Raw genomic sequence first — 19,638 nt, 5'->3', positions numbered from 1 at the left:
TATTGAAGAGTAGAGTTGCAGTTATGGTCAGGACCGCAGAAATTGAAAACCGAAAAAATAATACAAAATGGCTGTACAAATTTCAGCCAGATCGGTCCAGTCGTTTTTTTTTTAATCATGTCAACCAGGTCAAAAAACGTTACGAGAAAAACGCGTTTAAGTTTTTTTCTAAAATACATCGAAAAAAAATGTGATTTTTTGACATGTTCCTGAATTTTCCAAACAAAAGAACCACTTCCACAGCATTTCTACATATATTTAATACAAAAATTCGTCATTTTTGGAAAAACGATTTTTTGAAAAAAATTTATCTTAAATTAAATTTTTAAATTAAAAATGTAATTAAATCTTACTCATTAAATCTCTTACAGTTTTCAAGGCAACTCAAAATTTTCAATTTTTGGTTTTAAAAAATCTCGTTTTTCGGTTAGTTTATATGAAATTGTTGTCAGCCTTCAAGTGTATGTGACCCTTTTAGAGGTAATTCAAAATTTTTGATTTTTCGAATTTTAAACATTTTTTCACAATACTCCTCTGCAAAAACCTTTAGATTTTTGTCGAAAGCGATTCCCCTCTTAAAAACCCCTGAAAACGTCAGTTTTCGCGTGTCTTAACGTTTTAAATATAAATCAAATTTTTCATTGGGGGGGGGGGGGATTGACCGTCTTCACTATATAAGTCAAAACTTATATTTTTTAATTTCAGAGATCTGTTTACTGGGTTAAATCGGGGTAGCTAGGGACACCCCATTTTATAAAAGCAGAAAAAAAGATGTCAGTTTTCGCGTATCTTTCGCCATTTTCAAGATAACGCTTTATTTTTTAAATCCTAAAATCTATCGTGTTACTTCGAATTGGTACCCCATCTCCCGTAAAATCTTTAAAATCTTGTCGTTTTTCACATATTTGTGACCTTTTTAGAAATAATTCAAAAAACATTTTTTATTTTATTTTTAAACATTTGTCTACTGGTATAAGCCAAGTGGTTCGAGGATCACTCCCCTTTTAGCAAATCTTGCAAATTTGGTATGTTTTCACGCATCTCTCACGGTTCTCGAGATAACTCAAAATCTTCATTTTGTTTTGAATTTTGAAAACACTTTCTTCCCTTTCACTAACGTTCAGAGAAACTAACAATGAATTACATCTAACTCGACTTCAACAGACTTATTTCAATTCTTAACTTTGAATTATTTTATTAATTCATTAGAAGTCAATGGCTAAATGAATTGGCCAATAGGTTTAAAGGACTACGCAAGAAGTTAGCCGAAATGTACGTACTGTTTCAATCGCGCACTTGAGTGCGCGTGTTCTGAAAGGTTCTTGCGAGAGACTCAAATTCAGCGCCAAGTATATGACAGACCAATGAGGAATTGGGTCCACGCATTTCTGCATTACATTCTTCGAGGTAATTCGAGAATTTCGATATTCGATATGTATGATCTTTTCAGAATATGATACTTTTTACTTTTCCCTGTATATGCCCAAATGTTACTTTTCCAATTCATAAAGTACTAAAGAATCAAACCATCACATTTTTAAATGTTCAGGTACAGTCATTGGGCTTGGCGCTGCATACTAGGCAAGGCCAAAAAATACAGCTTCTTATAAGTAATTAAAGAAAACATTTATCAATTCCGATAGTAGTTACTATTGCTTTTGTAATGTTAAACAAATAAAAGAAATATGTTCTGCCATCTTTGTTACTTGAATGTATTTCTTTATTTACATGAATTTTAAATAATTATTAAATTTTCGCAGTAACATTAAAAGATAAATATTTTCGAATTTAAATTAATCACTCGCCAACCACAGACATAATGTTAGCATAGACCATTTTTCTTTCTCTTCAAGGCCATGTGATGTGTGGATCAAGTGACCAGATTCCTACCTTACCGCCACTTTTTTTATTTCCCACATGGACATATGAAACACGGGACTAGACATGCCTTCCTAACTTGGGCGAGCGGGGTTGAATCCACGGGAGGGAGGAGAATTCCATGAGTGGGGAGAGCCGCCATCTTACGATGTGCCATTTCATTATGCCTGCGAGCATTTTTGCCGACAAACTGTGCATGAAAATATAAACATGTGGGCGCTGCCATGTTTGTCGCGGGACATCAAAAGGTGGCCGACCTCCCCCCTCATTGCATAACCCCCGCAATGGCATGCCTAGTCCCTTATTTCTTATGTCCATGATTTTCCAACTTATATTCACCCAAAACGCCACATCGAGTAGAAAATTTGGGATAATAAATTTCAAGAAGCACTAAGAAAGATGGGTCTGGTCCTAAATTCGTATAATTATGAAAAGTTTTTTGTTGTAAATAGTTTTTTTTGTGCTTTTTTTATAATTATTAGAGTTTAGGACCAGACCCACCTTTCATAGTGCTTCTTGAAATTTATTATCCCAAATATTCAACTCGATGTGGCGTTTCGTGTGACAATAAGTTGGGAAATCAGAAAGGTGGCAATAAGGTAGGAATCTGGTCACGTGACCCACTCGTCACATGGCCTTAATGCGTTTAGTATAAGATTCTATGATTGTTAACATTTCCTGAATATAAGACACTTAGGAAAATGGATCCATTTTCAACAATTCTTACTTTGTATGAAAACATTTTTATTACATGTGAAGCTTTACTGAGATTGTGTATAACATTTAATTATTTTTTTATTTCGATTTGCTTTAATCTCGGGATGGAGGGACGATATATTATTAAAAGTATCTTGAAAGAAAATTTTCTCAAAAAGGCTTACCTTTTTATTCTGAATATCCGCAGCTGGTTGTAAACCAACTGTTTCGATTACATCTCCCCTTCCACCTAATTGCGCAACCAATGCTTGTTCTCTTCTTTGCTGTCTATTTAACTCTTTGGCTTCATCCAAGGTACGTCTGAATTCATAAGCAAGTTTTGACAACTTGCTTGCCATTTCGTCTAGTTTTCTAAACACATCATCTCCTTGACCATTTTCTGCTTGATGGATAGTTTCTTGCTCCGGCTGTTGATGAACAACCAAACCATCTTCGGCAACAAACTGTGACCATACTTCTTTGACAGGGCCACCTACTTCACTGTCACTCTCGTCGTTATTACTACCGTCTCGGGAATTATCACTTTTGTGTTTGCGTGAAGGCACTTCACCGTCTGAATGCTCCCTTGCTCGTCTCCTTCTTTTATACGGTGTGAACAAGCGAACTGGACCAGTCTAGAATATTACAAATAGATTAAATAAAAAATATTTCAAAGAATAGAATAGGCATTAATACTTTTATGTCTTGAGATTATGATTGTAACAAATATTTCAATCTTCTGAACTCAATGTGAACATTAATTAGGGTACTTACTGCGCTGTCATCATCACAGCAAGCAGCGCAGGTACAGGATGTAGCATGAGGTTTTAAAATTTGTTCATCGATAAGAGTCTGTAAACTCCTTCCACCAAATCGAATACTACGTTTCCAGTCTTTGCTAGATGCTCTTCCACAGAGTGCTTCAAATTCGCTTGGAGTATACCAGTCCTGACCCAACTTAATACACCGACCTCTTCCTCCGGAACCAAATCTATTTTTATGTAACTCTGCATTTGTATTTTTACACCTGACCGGCAGCACGGCCAGACTGGCTGATTCTGACCAGCTGCATACTGGTTGTGAATTACCAGCAGATACGTGAAGTTGATCAGTATCATTTTCATCAGTACTGTTTTGTATTACTATATGCGTTGCTTTCAGCTCACCATTCCAGCGTAAAGGATCCGTGTCTTTATCGTGGCGGGGTTCACATATAAAACTGTTGTCCACGCACAGCATTTGCTTAAACTGGCCAGATCCCTGCAACTGTAGAAAATATATTTATTATACATCAAGCTTGAAGTATATAAACATGTGTTTGTGTGTGTTCATTTGTATAATTGTATTAAGATGGCCAAAAAAATGTTTGAAAATTTTCAACGGGCACGTTGTCCAAATCGTTCTCTTAGGCAAATAAATTTACCCATGTTTTTTTATTTGCAAACAAAATAATATTTTTAATCGTTACTCTAGCCATTTTTATGTCTTATGGAGTTTACCATGTAAAATGTTTCCAATTTTTACTTCTTAGATTTTGGTCTGGAAATTGCAAGTCGATTTATTTGAACTTTTATATGCTTGATCACTTATCAGTGAATATTGCATTTATCGCATTCTTATTTCTCAGAAATGTTATGCAAAAGTTTTAGGTATATCAAAAATCCAATAAAATGGCAATATTTGGCGGATCATTGTGGGCTTCGGATATACTTCTGTAACTTGATAGTTTGAAGACATTTTTGAAACTATTGAGAACAAATTTTTAGACAAAAAAAAAATAAACTTTTAACTTAAGGGCATGCTCTTCGTGACCACGTGACCAAACTAGTCCCCGCTTAAGAACTAAAGAACGTTTGTATACATCAATATATTGTTAATTTTAAGAAAGTTTATTTATAAATTGATAGAAAAGGATATTACTATTCGAGTTATAGCACTTTGCAGGTCATTTTTGGTTTGATGCATTTTAGATTTTTTGATTTGCTCATATTGACCACTGACATCAATTTTATACTAAATAGTATAAACCTTGAAAAAAATTAATATAAGCAATAAAATTTGCACATTCGTTGCCAATCAACAAACAACTATCTGCACACACGTAACCTATCATTATTTTTTGGGCATTTTTAGCGATTTCTGGCGGAGGAAAAAAGAAACTTTGAACGTCGATAAAGTCGAGATCAAGTGACTAAGTTCATTCATGAAATTTTTGTGTAAAATGATTTTCATTTTTTTGATCCTAAGAATAAAAGATAAATTTCAAATTTGAAACATAGCAACACCAGCAATGTGCTCAAATTCACTCTTTGGAGTTTTCCAACCAACTTCCATAATTCTTGACGTTGAATCGATCAGCTGATAAGTATTGTTGACAGTGAACCAGCCAGCGGGACTCAGCGTCGGACCCGCCTTGTCTTTTGCCCCCGGGCGAAATTTTATTTTTATTCTTAGAATTGTTTCGCATCAGTACAAAAAACCCACAAGAATATATAACCATTAGAAAATTTTAATTATTTTCTGAAGATGCACATTTCTCAAGATGGGACTTGGGCGGATTTTCGAGTATCACATTCTAAGATGTTCCTCGATTTTTTAAAATCGAGATATCTACTTTATCGACGTTAAAAGTTTATTTCCTATTCCTGTAGTATTTTACTATCAAAAATTTCTTCGTAATTATAAACATTTTGATGTATACAAACGTTCCTTAGTGCTTTCTGTATAACTTGCTAAATCCTGAACACGATATCTCAATCCGTATGGACGTAGTGAGGACCAAAAAAAAATAAAAATCATTTCATTCTCTACATAAAAATTTCATGAACGAACATAGTTACGTTATCTCGATTTTATCGACGTTCAAAGTTTCTTTTTTTCTCTGTTAGAAATCACTAAAAATGCTCCAAAAATAATATACGCGAACCAAAAAATCCGAAATGCATCAAACCAAAAATTATCTGCAAAGTGCTATAACTCGAATGGTAATATGCTATTTCATCGATTTATAAATAAACTTTCTTTAAAAATATAAGCATATTGATGTATACAAACGTTCTTTAGTGCTTTTTATTTAATCTGTCAAATTTTGAACACGATATCGCAATTCGTGTGGACACAGTGAACACTGGAAAAAAATGCTCATAACCGGGGACTAGTTTGGTCACGTGGTCACGAAGAGCATGCCCTTAATTGAGAACAGAGTAACAAAAGCTTATAAAAAATTGCAGCTTTAAGTTGAACACCGACTGCAGAGACTCCAGATGGACGGTTGCAAAAAAAGTTGACCCTTGGTCGAGCCTCTCATTGTGCACCATATTTGCTGGGTCCCAAACTACGGTCACTGACAATGAGTAGAATGGCAGAGTAATAATAAGTTAATAAATTTATAACTGCTCTCCGAGTCAAACCTGTAGCTGGTGTTAGGACACCTCTACTTTAAATCAGGTAAACTTGAAGCTTCAGAGCAATGGCTAAAAATATTTTTTTTTTGCAAATAAAGACATGGGTAAATTGATTTGCCTAAGAGAACGATTTGGTCAACGCGCCCTTTGAAATTTCTCAAATATAATTTTTTAGATCACCCTAATGTATATATGGGGCATAATTTCTAAAGTGTACCCACCCTTGAATAAAAAGTTGCCTAATCGACACAAAAATTGAGCCAATGATAGTCCTATTGGGTGGTACTTCTCAGGGAAAAAATTAATTTATTTCCACAAATATTTATTAAAGTGAAGAGTGCTGAATTTTTGGGCTTTTGATGGAAAGCCTCATTTTAAAACATTTATAAATTTTTTCCCAATGCATCAAAAAATTTTACCGAAAATATTTTGGATACATTTTCTAATATTTTTCAGAAGGTCAAGAAAAATTTATAAAAAAATATTCAGAAGTTTGGAAGAAATTAGAAAATATTTTATATATTTTCAGGAAAGTTTTCATGTTTGAAGATATTTTTAATCTCTTCAAAAATTATAAAATTAGTACGCATCTTTTAACTAACTCGAACGTTTCTAACAAATTGTGAAAAAATTTCAATATTACAAATATTTCACTTCTAGATTTCCACAAATCTTCCACATTTTTAACGTTACTCTTAAACTTCCACCAATCATAAGATAAATAAATAAGTTAATTTACTAATATTTAAAAAATATTATTATTATCATTCATAATAATAATTTATTTCCAACCATATAATGACTCAGAAATCAAACAGTATTTCGGCAAAATAAAAAGTATATAAAATACGATTATTAGTGTTTTTTTGTCACATGGTTGTAAATTTGTAAATTTACATCAATTGGTTTCATGTAAAATAGAAGTTGTGAATATCTTTGCGCCCCTTGAAAATAAAAAGAGGATTTATTTAAATAAAAACTTTCGTTTAAAGCAAACAAGCTTTTATCTGTCCATGTAAAAAATTGGATTTAAAAATTGATTTTAAACAAGTTTGAGTTTGTTTGAATGAAACAAGTAGGTACCTAAATAAGTGCTTAAAAATGTATTTGGCAGTGCAAACTGCAGAGGTATAGAATTTAGATTTTTAGCATATATAATTCTTTTCTTTCAAGGCCTAGTTCCAAAGGGCTAAAAAAACCGCTCACAGCTCCTTTATCTGGTACCTGCGGCCCGCCACATGGCAAGCCGTACTCTCTCTTCTATTGTGAACGAGGAAAATCCCACCTGGTAACTTTGTCTCGCAATTTCGACACGGGACGGAACTTTTCGATATTTTTCTGAGAAGAAACAAAACCAAGCGATACAAATCCGAGACTGGAAGGTGAGTATCGAAGGTAGGTTCACTTAAGAAATTATGCACCACATTTATATGCAGGGTCCCGCTGGAAGCAACTGCCATCTAAAAATGGCACCAACTCCCAGTAGAATCGCGGTAAATCACACCTATGTCCACGTCTCACGACCGTGATATGGGTGGTCACAGAGCACGATAAAATCACAAATAAAGGCCGGCGAAACCCTCGTGTGCCGTAAGGACACGAAGCGACCCAATTATGACAGCTTTCTGGATCCATGTTGCAAGTGCCTTGTCATATTTTAGACATGCGGGTGTGGCTTTAAGGTTACGAACCAGTGATAGTTTCGCATCTCCTAGAGCACCGATCACAAGGACAGTTATTTTGACCGAATATTTTGGGTACAGTCGTTGCAGCTCCCTTTTGAGTGATGTAGTCAGCCGGAGCCGAGAATTCGATCACGAATCTAGTTCATTCCTCTAAGTCTTGACGATCGATATTAGGCCTCGAGCGTGCAACGGACATTGTATCTATAATCTATATCAAGACCAATGCTTCACCAATAATTTAACATATACTGTATACAATTACACACACAACAGAATTGTTTATATAATACTTTGATTATATTAACAGAATGTCCCACCACCTATACAACCCCTTGTACTATGTGATAGTGCAGGCAAAAATAAACAAAAAACTCGTCGAGCAAAAATATGTGAAGTTTATTTTGGGCTATGTTAGACCTAGTCAACCAATTAGGAGCAAGGTTTAGCGGCCGATTGTACGCACACACTATTTTAAAGCTTGGGATAAGAACAAGTGGTCGCTAAAGCTCGCTCCTCGTTGGTTGCACAAAATACGTTAGTTTATAGGCGGTGGGACACCCTATACACACACACACACACACACACACACACACACGCGCGCGCGTCTACATGAAAAGGATCCTCAGACCAGTTCTAGTTTAAAAGATATTCGCGTTTTTCTTAGTCATAAAAAAACCGCTGGATTTCACCGGGAGAATTGTACAAAATTGCGCTCGTTCCGGTAGTGAAATTGCAGTAACTTTTCAGCAGGGATGCTTTTTAAGCAATAGCCTGACCAGTGAAAGCTTACCACCTCCAAGAGAACCGAGGATCAGGGCGACTAGCTTAATAGAATATTATGGGTATACCCATCACAACTCCCTTATAAGGTCTTTATACTTTTCGTTCTTTTCATTTTCCTTGGCTATGAGAATTCGAGATGAATAATGTTTGATGCATTTTGCGCACCCCTGATATTCAAATCAAGACTACAGATGTTGTACCCGGGTCATTCCACTGGAGATTTAACACCTAAATTTTTTTTTTTGAGAAATTATTTTTTTCGTTCTTTGTTGAAAAATATTTAATGTTTTAAAATTTTAATATAATATGCAGGATTTCTAAGAAATAAATTTTTGAAAATTATCATGTTAAAAAAAGTGATCGTCTTAACTTTTTTATAACTGAAAAAGTATTTATCAAAAAAATTTGAAACATTTTATCCAATATACGGTTGATCCCGAACTTCGAAATGAAGTATACTGAAAAGTTGCTCTATTGAATTTTCACAAATAAATCAGGCACTTTTATAAACTAATAGAGATTTATAAAAAAGGACCTGATTTTTTCACTTTTTTGTAGATTAATATTATTAACACATTCCAGAATATACTGTATAAATATTAAAGTGGAGAAATTAATAGTTGTTGAATAATGAATTTCTAACTGAAGCCATTACACGCTTCAACCGTGCGGGCTACAATGCGCGCGACGTACGACTCCCTCAGTGTGATTTGAATTTGGACATACGTTTATACGACACATCGAAAAGTGATGTTTGTTCCTATGTTATTTTCTTTAATAAAACTAAATACATTCTTATACGCTAATTCACAAACTTCATCTACAATTTTTTCGCCAGCCTTTTTTCTGATTACGTGAAGTTCACAATTTGAAAGTTACTGCAGGAAGAATATTTCTTCACCTTCATGTTATAATTTTTTTTTAGGTTTGATTTGAAAGTTTTGTATCAATGCCAATATTTTATAAGAAGAAAGAATGTTACTAAAAGTGACTGTGTGGCAGCCCCCATATTATACTATATAATTATATGTAATTTTAAACGCTTACGAGAATTTTTTGCAGGAAGTTTTTGTGCCTTCAATCTGCAGTCAACACACAAAATGTCATCTGATTTAAAGACATCAAGTTTTTTAAGTATCGAAAAAGAAACACAACGCAAACTTTTTTTCCTTTTTTCCAGAATGTGTTTCCATGTTAAATGGATTGCAATATCCATCTTTTGGGCTTTTAAACATTTTCGTTACGAAGCATGTTGAAAATAAAGTTTTGTTCTGACAAGTTATGATCAAATCCCCCAAGCTGGTGTGTATTTCACCACAACAAAATTTTGGGTAAATAATTCAGAGCCCTATCGCAGAGACGCTAGATTCGCCATGCACACAAAATTGTCACATAGGTTATAAATCACTCAAAATAATTATTAAATATATTTTTAATGGTGTGGAAGCAGAAAAATCATTTTTTTAAACACATAACATCAATTTTGTAGAAACTGAATGTTTAATTTCACCAAATATTCTCAAAAAATTGAGAAATAATTTTTGTTAAAAAAGCACTGACATTATCATAACCCTTCATCCCTGGCACACATTTCAAAAAAAGGGCTGCCGATTTCTCCTGTAAATTCATTAATTTAAATTTCATCACGATTATGAATAAATGAGTTAATAAAAACATATTAAATAAATATATTTGTCGGCGGTGTAGAAATAACAAGTAAGGATGTACATTTGATAAAATTCGCAATATCAGTTCTCTAAAAATTAAATACTATATTTTAAGGAAATTTTATGGATATTAAAAAAGTAGTAAAATAATGTTCTTTTCTTGATTGTAAGCAAGTAACATTAATTAATTTAGTGGAGAAATCGTCAGCCTTTTTGTAAAACTTATATAAGAAATATATAGGGTTACGGTAACACCAGTAATATTTTCGATAATTTTTTTTTTAAATTTGATCACAAGATTTTTAAAAGTTAAAATATATATTCAACATATTTGATAATTAAAAATTGAAAAATGCAGTTTCTGCTCTCTGTAACATGAAAAAAAAACATATTTATTAATTATTTTTAGTGCTTTATCACATTTGTAAGTCTAAAAAAAATAAAGAGGTTGTGTGCGGCCTAGCTGGGTGCATCAATGACACAAATTTTGTTCGTGTGTGTGGTGAATATAGCGCCTCAGCGACAGGGCTTTGAACTATCTACCTAAAATTTTGTCACGGTGAAATACACACCAGCTTGGGGACCTGGTTATGATATCCAGCGCGACTAGTTTTAACTGATTCTTATTCTTAAGTCTACAACAATCGCATGAGTGTTCATTTGTTCCTTTTTACTATCCTTGTCCAACACGCGAGTTTCCCATTCTTGCATCTCTCACAACGCAGAATATTGCACAAATGAATTCTGGTCCTACGTGGCACTCGCGGTAGCACGCACGCTTGGAGCCTGTAACGGCTTGAGTTAAAAATTTATTATTCAACAACTATTCATTTCTCCACTTTGAAATGTTTGCAGTATGTTCTGGAATGTGTTAGGAATATTAATCCACAAGTTCAAAAATGTATTTCTCGGGAATCTTACATATCATATTGAAATAAAAAAATGACATGTTAAATATTTTTTTAAAAAGTATGAAAAAAACTATTTCACGCAAAAAAATAGGGAGTAAATCTCCCGTGGAATTACGAGATATGTGATAAAATTGTATTATTTAAAGCCGAAGGTGCTTAAACAAAAGGTTTGAACAAAAATGCGGACCAGTAAATAGATCGAGCGCGTAACGCGAGGTAATTGCATTTCAGTATATTCTATCATTACGTCACTTAGTCGATGATCTCATGTATGGTAGGACATGTCATGTGGTAGAATCGAAAGCATATTGTATATGGAGAATTATTTTTACAACTCTGAATTGGTATTTGGTCTATATATGATTTTTAAATCTTGTTGAAAACAATTTAATGTTCCAAATTTTAGACTGAGGTGACCAGGGTAGCATACGAACGGATCATAACAGTCATGGATCTAAAGTCACCCCAACTTCGAATGTTGGACATTCGGTTCTTATTTGTTTCGAGAATAGCTGAAAAAGTGTCTAAAACAAATGATTGAGAATATAATCAATAATACTTAGAATAGTATCGGCCCTGGAATTTATTCATGTCGCAAAATAATTTCCGTGGAAAATAAATATTAAATTGACGAAATATGACGGGAAATTTTGGGAAGGAATATCAAAATTGGTACTAACATTATCGTATAACCTGTAATCAATGTGACAAAAATAGCAAAAAAAAATTTAGTGTTGTTCGGATTTTAGTAATCTGAAAAACCTAGGAACAGTGTGAACCAGGAATTCTTTAAAACAGGAATATTCTACACAGATTTTATTTTTAATTAATTTTAAGGTGGCAAACAATTCTAGAAAGCTGCAAAAAATCAGGAAATGAATGGGGATTTTGTAAACGCGGAAATAACCTGGAATTTTATATTGGTTGACACTGGAATCTGCGAAGAATCTGGAAATAACCTGGAATTTTATATTGGTTGACAGTGGAATCTGCGAAGTTACCTCGGATTTTTTATATTCGTGATAAACAACAGAGGCCCGCACTCAGCACGTTCGTTGCATCAGGATACGTCATCCGTCTAAATAGTAAGCAATAATAACAAGGCGACTACAGGCAGTGCCTGAAAAGGTAATTCAATCCAGGTTCCAATATACATTGGTTTTCGGGTCATAACACAGCTTTTTGGATTCTTTCTTGGTTGTTTCCGGGTTTAAAAATACCGTCGTTCACAATATTCCCAGGGTTGTTAGATTACTGAGAAACAGACAGCGCTAAATCTTCTTCTGCTATTTTTGTCAAATTGATTAGATGATGTACGATAGCGTCAGTAACAATTTTGATACTTCGCCCTCGATTTTTCCGTGATATTTTGTCCAGTAAGTAATTCTTGTTACGAAATTGATTTTGCAGCTTTTATCAAATAAATTTCCTATCCTCCATGCCACCAGCAAATAAATGTTTATTTCTTTTAGTGGCATTTTAAGAAAGTATATTTAGTACATCATTGAAAGGATTTTTTGTTGGTCTTTCGTATTGTAACGCCCTCAGTATTCAGAACTGAACTATCTACATCAGGGTTCACCACTTTCGGCAAGTACTTGTGAGTTTAACATTAGCGTAACGCTGGGGCGAAGGTAACCCCCTTGAAGGCGATACGCTTTTTAACGACCCCTTACCACCTTGAACATAAACATTATTTAAAGTTACACCAAACTCTCGCTTTCAGTCTACTGTTGGGAGCTTCCTTCAAATAGCCTTGGACTGAATTCGAGGGGCTTGAAACGTAAACAGTCAGGGTCGCATAAATCGTTTCCCATTGGAATGCACGATATTGTGCAACATACTTGACTTCGTACTCACGCACTACTGCCCTTCCTAAACGACTGTTGCAACCGCTCTCGACCTGCTCCCTTGATAAATTGCTAAGACCAGCCGAAAACGGAGTGACTGAGAGCGGGAATTTGGTGTATTCTATAAATCGTCAACTGGGATGAGTACTGTGCCGACTCGCCGGGCGCTGAAAACTTTGCTGATTCGTACAAGTCCAGAAAACTATGCCGATTCGCGTATATCGAGAAAACCATTCCGATTCAGATAAGTTTTGAAGAACGTGCCGTTTCAAGAAGGAAACATTTTTGCTCCATTTAAGTTGGCAGCCCTTATGTTCTACATACAAAAATCCATACATCCACATCCAAATTATAATATTCTAATTTCAATTAAAATTAACATATGTAATTATAATAATATAGAATTATGTAAATGCAAGTAACTCCTTTCAGCATTATTCTTTTGAAAGCGAAAAATCTCTTATTAGAATGTAACAAATTATGCAATATTAATTTATATTAATATGGGAATAATAACAATTAGAATTCGAATATTATAATTACATATAAACGTATGTATTTTTGTATGATGAACATAAGGGTTGCCAACCAAATGGACCCTTCTTGAAACGGCACATTCTTCAGTTTATATACGAATCGGAACAGTCTTCTGGACTTGTACGAATCAGCAGTTTTCAGCGCTCAGCCGAGTCCTCCCAGCCGACGAAATGAAGAATTATGTCTGTAACAGTCATTAGAGCATAAATATATATTTTTAAATAATCTTGTCGGATCATATTAGAATCCTAAGTTCCCGCCGTCGGAAACTATTAGGATCCGACGTCGGTTTTTTCAGTAGGATCTACACGAAACTTTGTCACGGTGAACTATATTACAGTTTATGGACTTGATAATAATGAAGGCCTGGAGGAACTGGATAAAACGACTGGCAAGTGGATTTTGAAGAGTTTTTCATTGAAAATAACTGGGTACAATTGCAGAATAGGGGTGTCACCTGGTTTTTTTTTTGACTGGTCGGCACACTGTGGAAAATCATGAAACTTATTCATTTTGTAACTACAGCGAAACTCTTCTATAGCGCCGATTTCGGGGCAGACGATGGGTAGCAACTAACTCATTATAGCCTGCTCCGATTATGCTTGTGTACGCCTCACTGCTCGTCTGAGTAACAGCCTCAGATCCCGCGCAGCACCTGTTACACCTACATGCGGCACGGCGTCAATTCTGGACAAGGCTATTGAAGATTTTTATTGTATTTGAATTGCAAAAATAAATGTTAGAACTAGAGTGAAATGTGTGAGGTGGGGGGGGGGGGGGGGGGGGGGGGGGGGGGTCCAGACTGGCTTTTTTTTAGTTTTAAATTAAAAATAGACGATATGAAGTTTCAATGGATGGGAGGGTATATATTAAAAATTACGTTGGCTCCCGGACTAGTAGGAGCCCATTTCATTTTCAAACAACGAAAGTATTTCCTATACAGTATACAGCAATGTATCTATAATAATTTGAATTTGTTTAAAATTACCTTTTATCTGATACTTTCGTCAAAGCTATTTTGGTTTGCAGCTACACAGTAACTCAACTACACATGATAATGTAAAAAAACTTTCGGGCATCATAATAAATCATTATTCCAGGCGTTTACAAGAGTTCACGTGCGCGGGAGAGAGCGCGTGATTGGTCCTTGTGCAACGGTCGACTATAATCTATATTAAGGCCTAGGTTTGCGGTACGTGTGCACAATTCATTCATAAATTCATTGTGTAGGTGTACAACATTAATATACATATGCCTATGAATGAGAGACCGTGCATGCATAGGTGAAATGGGTTTGCAACGAAATAAGCAACATCTTCTAGAATTAGAGAAAGGAGATAACCGATGTAGCAGGAAGGGCCAGAAACAAAAGGAGGGCAGAAAATGATTTTTTTTTAATATTTTGAAAATAGACCTGCAGTTGATCGGACGTGATGACGTTGAAGGTCGTTCCATTAGAGGCGTTTGCAACTCCAATAATGGAGCCAACAGGTAGTGAAACTGGGACTCCAACTCCTGGTACACCGGGTACGGAAGTGACGGCGACAGGATGAGCTTCGTGATCGTTCGACAGGGCAGATTCCTCGGTTTCACTCGTCAAAGGTTCGGACATGTCCGGTAATTTCTCCTCCATTTCGGCTGTATTCGCCTACTCGCGTTCAATGGCGCCAGCACACTCGGGACGACGTCAGGTCGGTCCACGAAGCGCGCGATAATTGTAAAATATTTTCTCGAAAATTTGAAACTAGCATTCAATGTGACCCACAATCAATTTTTTACAGAGAAGACTTTAGTACACCCGACGCAATTACCAGTCATTAGATAGATAGACAAGCTAGGTCTCTTCAGCCAGGTGCAATAAGAAATGGACGGTGCATCGGAGCAATTTGATTGGTTGACGCCAGTGATCCCAACTATGGCATGTAGACGTATTGCGCTTGCGCTAGGATGCTTAAGCGGAACACGACGCGACAACATGTTACCATGACAATAATAAGCGGCGCCGTGATCCTCTTACGCATAGCTAGCGCAAACCCAGTACCTCTACATGCTAAAGTTGGGATCACTGGTTGACGCTTTGACCGGAGGAATGCCGACAGTGCCGCGTTCACTGTTCTGGCGCATGCTCCCAATTACGTATTCTTATTTCATAAGTTACCTAACTTCACTCAGTGATCCCAACTTTGGCATGTTGAGCTACTGCGCATGCCTGACGCAGCGGCCCTCAATGGTTGCTGTTGGCGCGCGATTCAAACCGAGCATAATTAACAAGTATGAAAATAAAAATAGATCATTTTTATAAATTGCACATAAATATCAAAAAAAACTTAATTTGTGATTTAAAGAGGGAAAAAATAATAATGCAAAAAACTTGGCTAACTCTTAGTGACTACACTTCTGTGAAATAACACGCTGACCACACTTGCGTCCAAAGGACCCAGGCGACAAAAATCGCTATATGAAAAAAAAAATTATATTTTTTTAATTGAAAATTTTTGTAGAACTTCTCAAGAAGTAACTTTTAAAGATCAAGTAGGTCGTTTTGCCAAAAATTACATTTAACTATATATTTTTTAATGTTGTAGTCCAAAAAGTAGAAAAAAATACCATTTTCATTTAAAAATTCAGAAATTTCTTAATTTTCGATATTAAGGGCTAAACATTTAGTTGCGTCTTCTCCAGATGTATCACTTTGAACAAAAAAACAGTGGTTCAATGTATTATTCAAAAAGTATATTTATTTTAAGGAATGAATGACGGCAAAAGGAGAAAAATAAACCATGCGTGTTTGTCAATATACTCTATTGTATTAATTGTCATAAAAAATAATTTTACAAAATATTGATGAATTCTTGAAATTTAACATAGTAGGCATGAAATTAAGACAAAATAATGTGATCTTTCCTTAATTTTATATGATTGCAATCATTAAACATGGAGACGCTGTGCTCTTGGCAAAAAGCACGGCGACAAGAGGCACATCCAGTCTTTGTTTTTCGATCTTTTGTTGCACTGCAAATAATACGCTATATGTCTATTAAAAAAATGTTCACATTGACAAATATACTTTCTAGACTTTATTATTTAATCTGAAGTCAATATACGCTAAAATAAAAATTGACTTCAAAAATAACTTTCGAATGTACTGGCTACAATTTGGTCCAATGGACCTAACTCAGATTTTAAAAAGCTGCTAAAAATAAACTAATAGTCCCAGTGTCATGCTAAACGTCCTAAAGCGCAGTTAAACTCTTAACTATCGACGAATGTTGCAATAGACCTGCTCCCTTTGCATTAAGGTACTTACAATTTCGTTAAAAAAAACGTCTGGGCCCAGAAGATCCATGTGTGGTCACTAAGGGTTAATGAAATATAAATTCAGTTTTTGAATTTAAAGAAAATATGCGATTATTTTTAAAATATACGCATTTTTATTTCATTTTGAACTTAAATTACAAATTAGGTAATTTCTGACATTCATGTGCAATTTATAATACTTATTTATTTTAATTTCAATAATTGTTCATTATGCCCTGTCATACATTTCGATATCTCTGACATGCGTAGTAATAATTCCTGTGTATTTTTAGGTATTGTGACACCACACAATTAGTATAAGACAACACGAATTAGTATAAGGAGATCCCACACTCGGAAAACTTGGACGCGTGGATTCGGATTTAGTTAGTTTCAATCGCTCGTAGCGTCTCTTGCGGAAAAATTGAAATCCCTTGAATGTTCACAAAACGGCAGTTGTGTTATTATAGCATCTGATAAACAAAAACAGTGGGACTTGTGTGGAAATTTTAATAATTTACATTCGAAATTTCTTCGATTTGGCACATTTAAAATGGAACAATGACATTTGTTGTCTAAAATCATCCAAATGACTGCACTAGGGCAAAACAAGTGACGTTTCTCAAGCCTTTCTCCTTTCGAACAATTGCAAGTTAAAAAACTTGCCATGAAAGAAATGGCTCATATACCAGGAGAAAATCTATTGAAAAGAAAAAAGGTTAGTGCGCTCAAGAAATGCTGTTTTGGAAAGTACAAAAGTGACAGTCGGTGCAAGTCCTACTTGGAATATACTTAAAATTTTTAAGATTTTAAAGGAACAAAGATTCTTTACTTTGCAACTTAAGTTATAGTCTTACATATTCTAATTATTATTATATTTATATTGGATATAAGTAATATATTTTTCATTAATTCTTCTGATCATGTATATGTTTTAAATATTTTTGTCATTGAGGTCTTAAATATTATGAATTTTTTCATTAGCTTCATTAACAATTTCAACGAGAAATAATTTTGTTTAACTTTAACAAATAATAAAATCGAGAATATGAGAAAAATAAATCACAAAAATATAAAGTTCGAACTGCTTTCAAAATGTATCTCAAAATTAAATTTTATTCATATTAAACTACATATTTTCATGACTTTTTCTTTTTTGAAATAATTAGTTATAGTTACTCTTATTCTTTCATATATTCTTTTTTGTTTATTTGCAAACAGCATCAAGTTTTTATTTACTTTTGCTTTTTCTTAATGCAATTCAATGAAAAAGACAGACCTACTTTTTGTGGTTCCATCTGTTGGCTTAGTTTGACCGACATATCCCATCCGGATCGTAAGAAAACTACTACTGCATACACATCCACGATCGAAGCAGGGGGCTGGTTCTGACTGCGGTAACTGTACATTTATTGTCAGACTTCCCAATGCTCACAAGGAATGGGACATGCGCACTGTGATTTGCTATATCCTTTTCTCCCGCGAGAAGTGTGCGAGTGAGTGCCCGTGTTTGGCAGCAGAAATTGAGGTTATATCAATTTTTCGCCAATTTTTTCGCAAAGTCACGTAAGCTTCACCGTTGGAATTTTGAAAAAAAAACTAGCGAGAAAAAATGGCGTGTTGTGTTGCAAAGTGTCAAACATCCTATTGGAACAAAAGTACAAAAGGAATAACTGTGTTTTCACCTACTCAATTGACAATATTTACAGGAACACAATCTTAGTTTTTAGTTGCCATTCAACACGGCACTCACTCGCATTTTTCTTGCAGCAGAAAAGGAGATAGCAAATCACAGTGCGCATGTTCCCCTCCTTGTGAGCATTGGGCTGAAACGATTCAGTCTGGCAATAAATGTACAGTTAGCGCAGTCAAAACTCGAGACGCTTTGTACAGCATGATCGGTCTCCTTATTATTACTCCGTGGTCTTAACTTGTTCAATTTTTTTTTAATTGCGTGTGGCTAGACCATGTATTTATTAGATCATGCATAGGAGTGCCAGCACTAGGCTCGGTCAACTACGTGGGAAATAAATCGCGAAATTCAGCGCCATCTGCGAAGGCCATGAAAACAACAGAAGCATGCATGCGTTGGTCGCTATATATGTGTATGCTCCTTCCTTAGATGTGTTGACTAGTAAAATAATTTAAGAAAAGAGGACGAAACAGGAAACGCAAAATAAGAAATTAAAGATAATTATCATTTAATTTCTCATTTTACGTTTCTCATTTACTTAATTTTGCTTTTTTTGTATTTCAAGTAGAAAAAGATAGTTACGAGACGAGTTAGGATCTGCATACGTATAAATTTTTATTTTTGTCTGAAGCAGAGTTGACCTGAGATATACAATTTTTTAAATATGTTATAATCATAACAGTTTGTGTTTTCAAGAAATCCTTTTCATTCAGGTGATACCGGCACACGAAAAACCATTTTGAGGTTATGGTCTCATACAGTGTCAGCACCAGACAACACGTGACAGTAACAAATGACAACAAACAATTTTCCGCGCACGTGCTTTTGACACCAATTTGCGCCATCTGCGATGGACAGGAGAATTAATTTGACTCCCCTCGCTGCCTCTCAACCCCCCGCACACAGGTTCTAAAAATTCGCCATTTTTCCTCATTGAGTTGACCGAGCCTCGCCAGCACTATGTACGTATGCAGTAGTAGCAGAGATGAGGTGGGAGATTGCCGATGTAATTAGGTATTTTCATTTCAATCAACAGCTAACTTCACTTCGTAGATTGCTGAGGAGAAAACAAGGCGCCAAATGCATTGGATTCAGTTCATTTTTGCCTTATTTTGCTAATATCATCGCAGAAGATAATTTTTTCTATATAACTGTGTTTGAAGAATAGTTTTTATTTTTGAATTACGACTGAATAAAGTTTTGTTTCATGTATTTGATCTTTTGTTTTCCCCTCAGC

General features: G+C 34.9%; 1 protein-coding gene across 1 annotated transcript in view; it reads right to left on the bottom strand.

Annotated features, from left to right (window-relative positions):
* The window catches only part of LOC117167266 (deformed epidermal autoregulatory factor 1), a 34,725-nt gene extending 19,464 nt beyond the window's left edge, over positions 1 to 15,261 (bottom strand). Inside the window, exons 1-3 of the mRNA XM_033352072.1 lie at positions 14,826 to 15,261; positions 3,349 to 3,840; positions 2,760 to 3,209 (exon numbers count right to left, since the gene is read on the bottom strand). Coding sequence (XP_033207963.1) covers positions 2,760 to 3,209; positions 3,349 to 3,840; positions 14,826 to 15,044 — 1,161 coding nt within the window. The 5' untranslated portion in view covers positions 15,045 to 15,261. The remainder of the gene's footprint in view (positions 1 to 2,759; positions 3,210 to 3,348; positions 3,841 to 14,825) is intronic.
* Between the last annotated feature and the right edge of the window lie 4,377 nt (positions 15,262 to 19,638).

The sequence above is a fragment of the Belonocnema kinseyi genome, chromosome 2 (genome assembly GCF_010883055.1).
Source record: "Belonocnema kinseyi isolate 2016_QV_RU_SX_M_011 chromosome 2, B_treatae_v1, whole genome shotgun sequence".
NCBI lineage: Eukaryota > Metazoa > Arthropoda > Insecta > Hymenoptera > Cynipidae > Belonocnema > Belonocnema kinseyi.
This window is presented reverse-complemented; position numbering and strand designations above follow the sequence as displayed.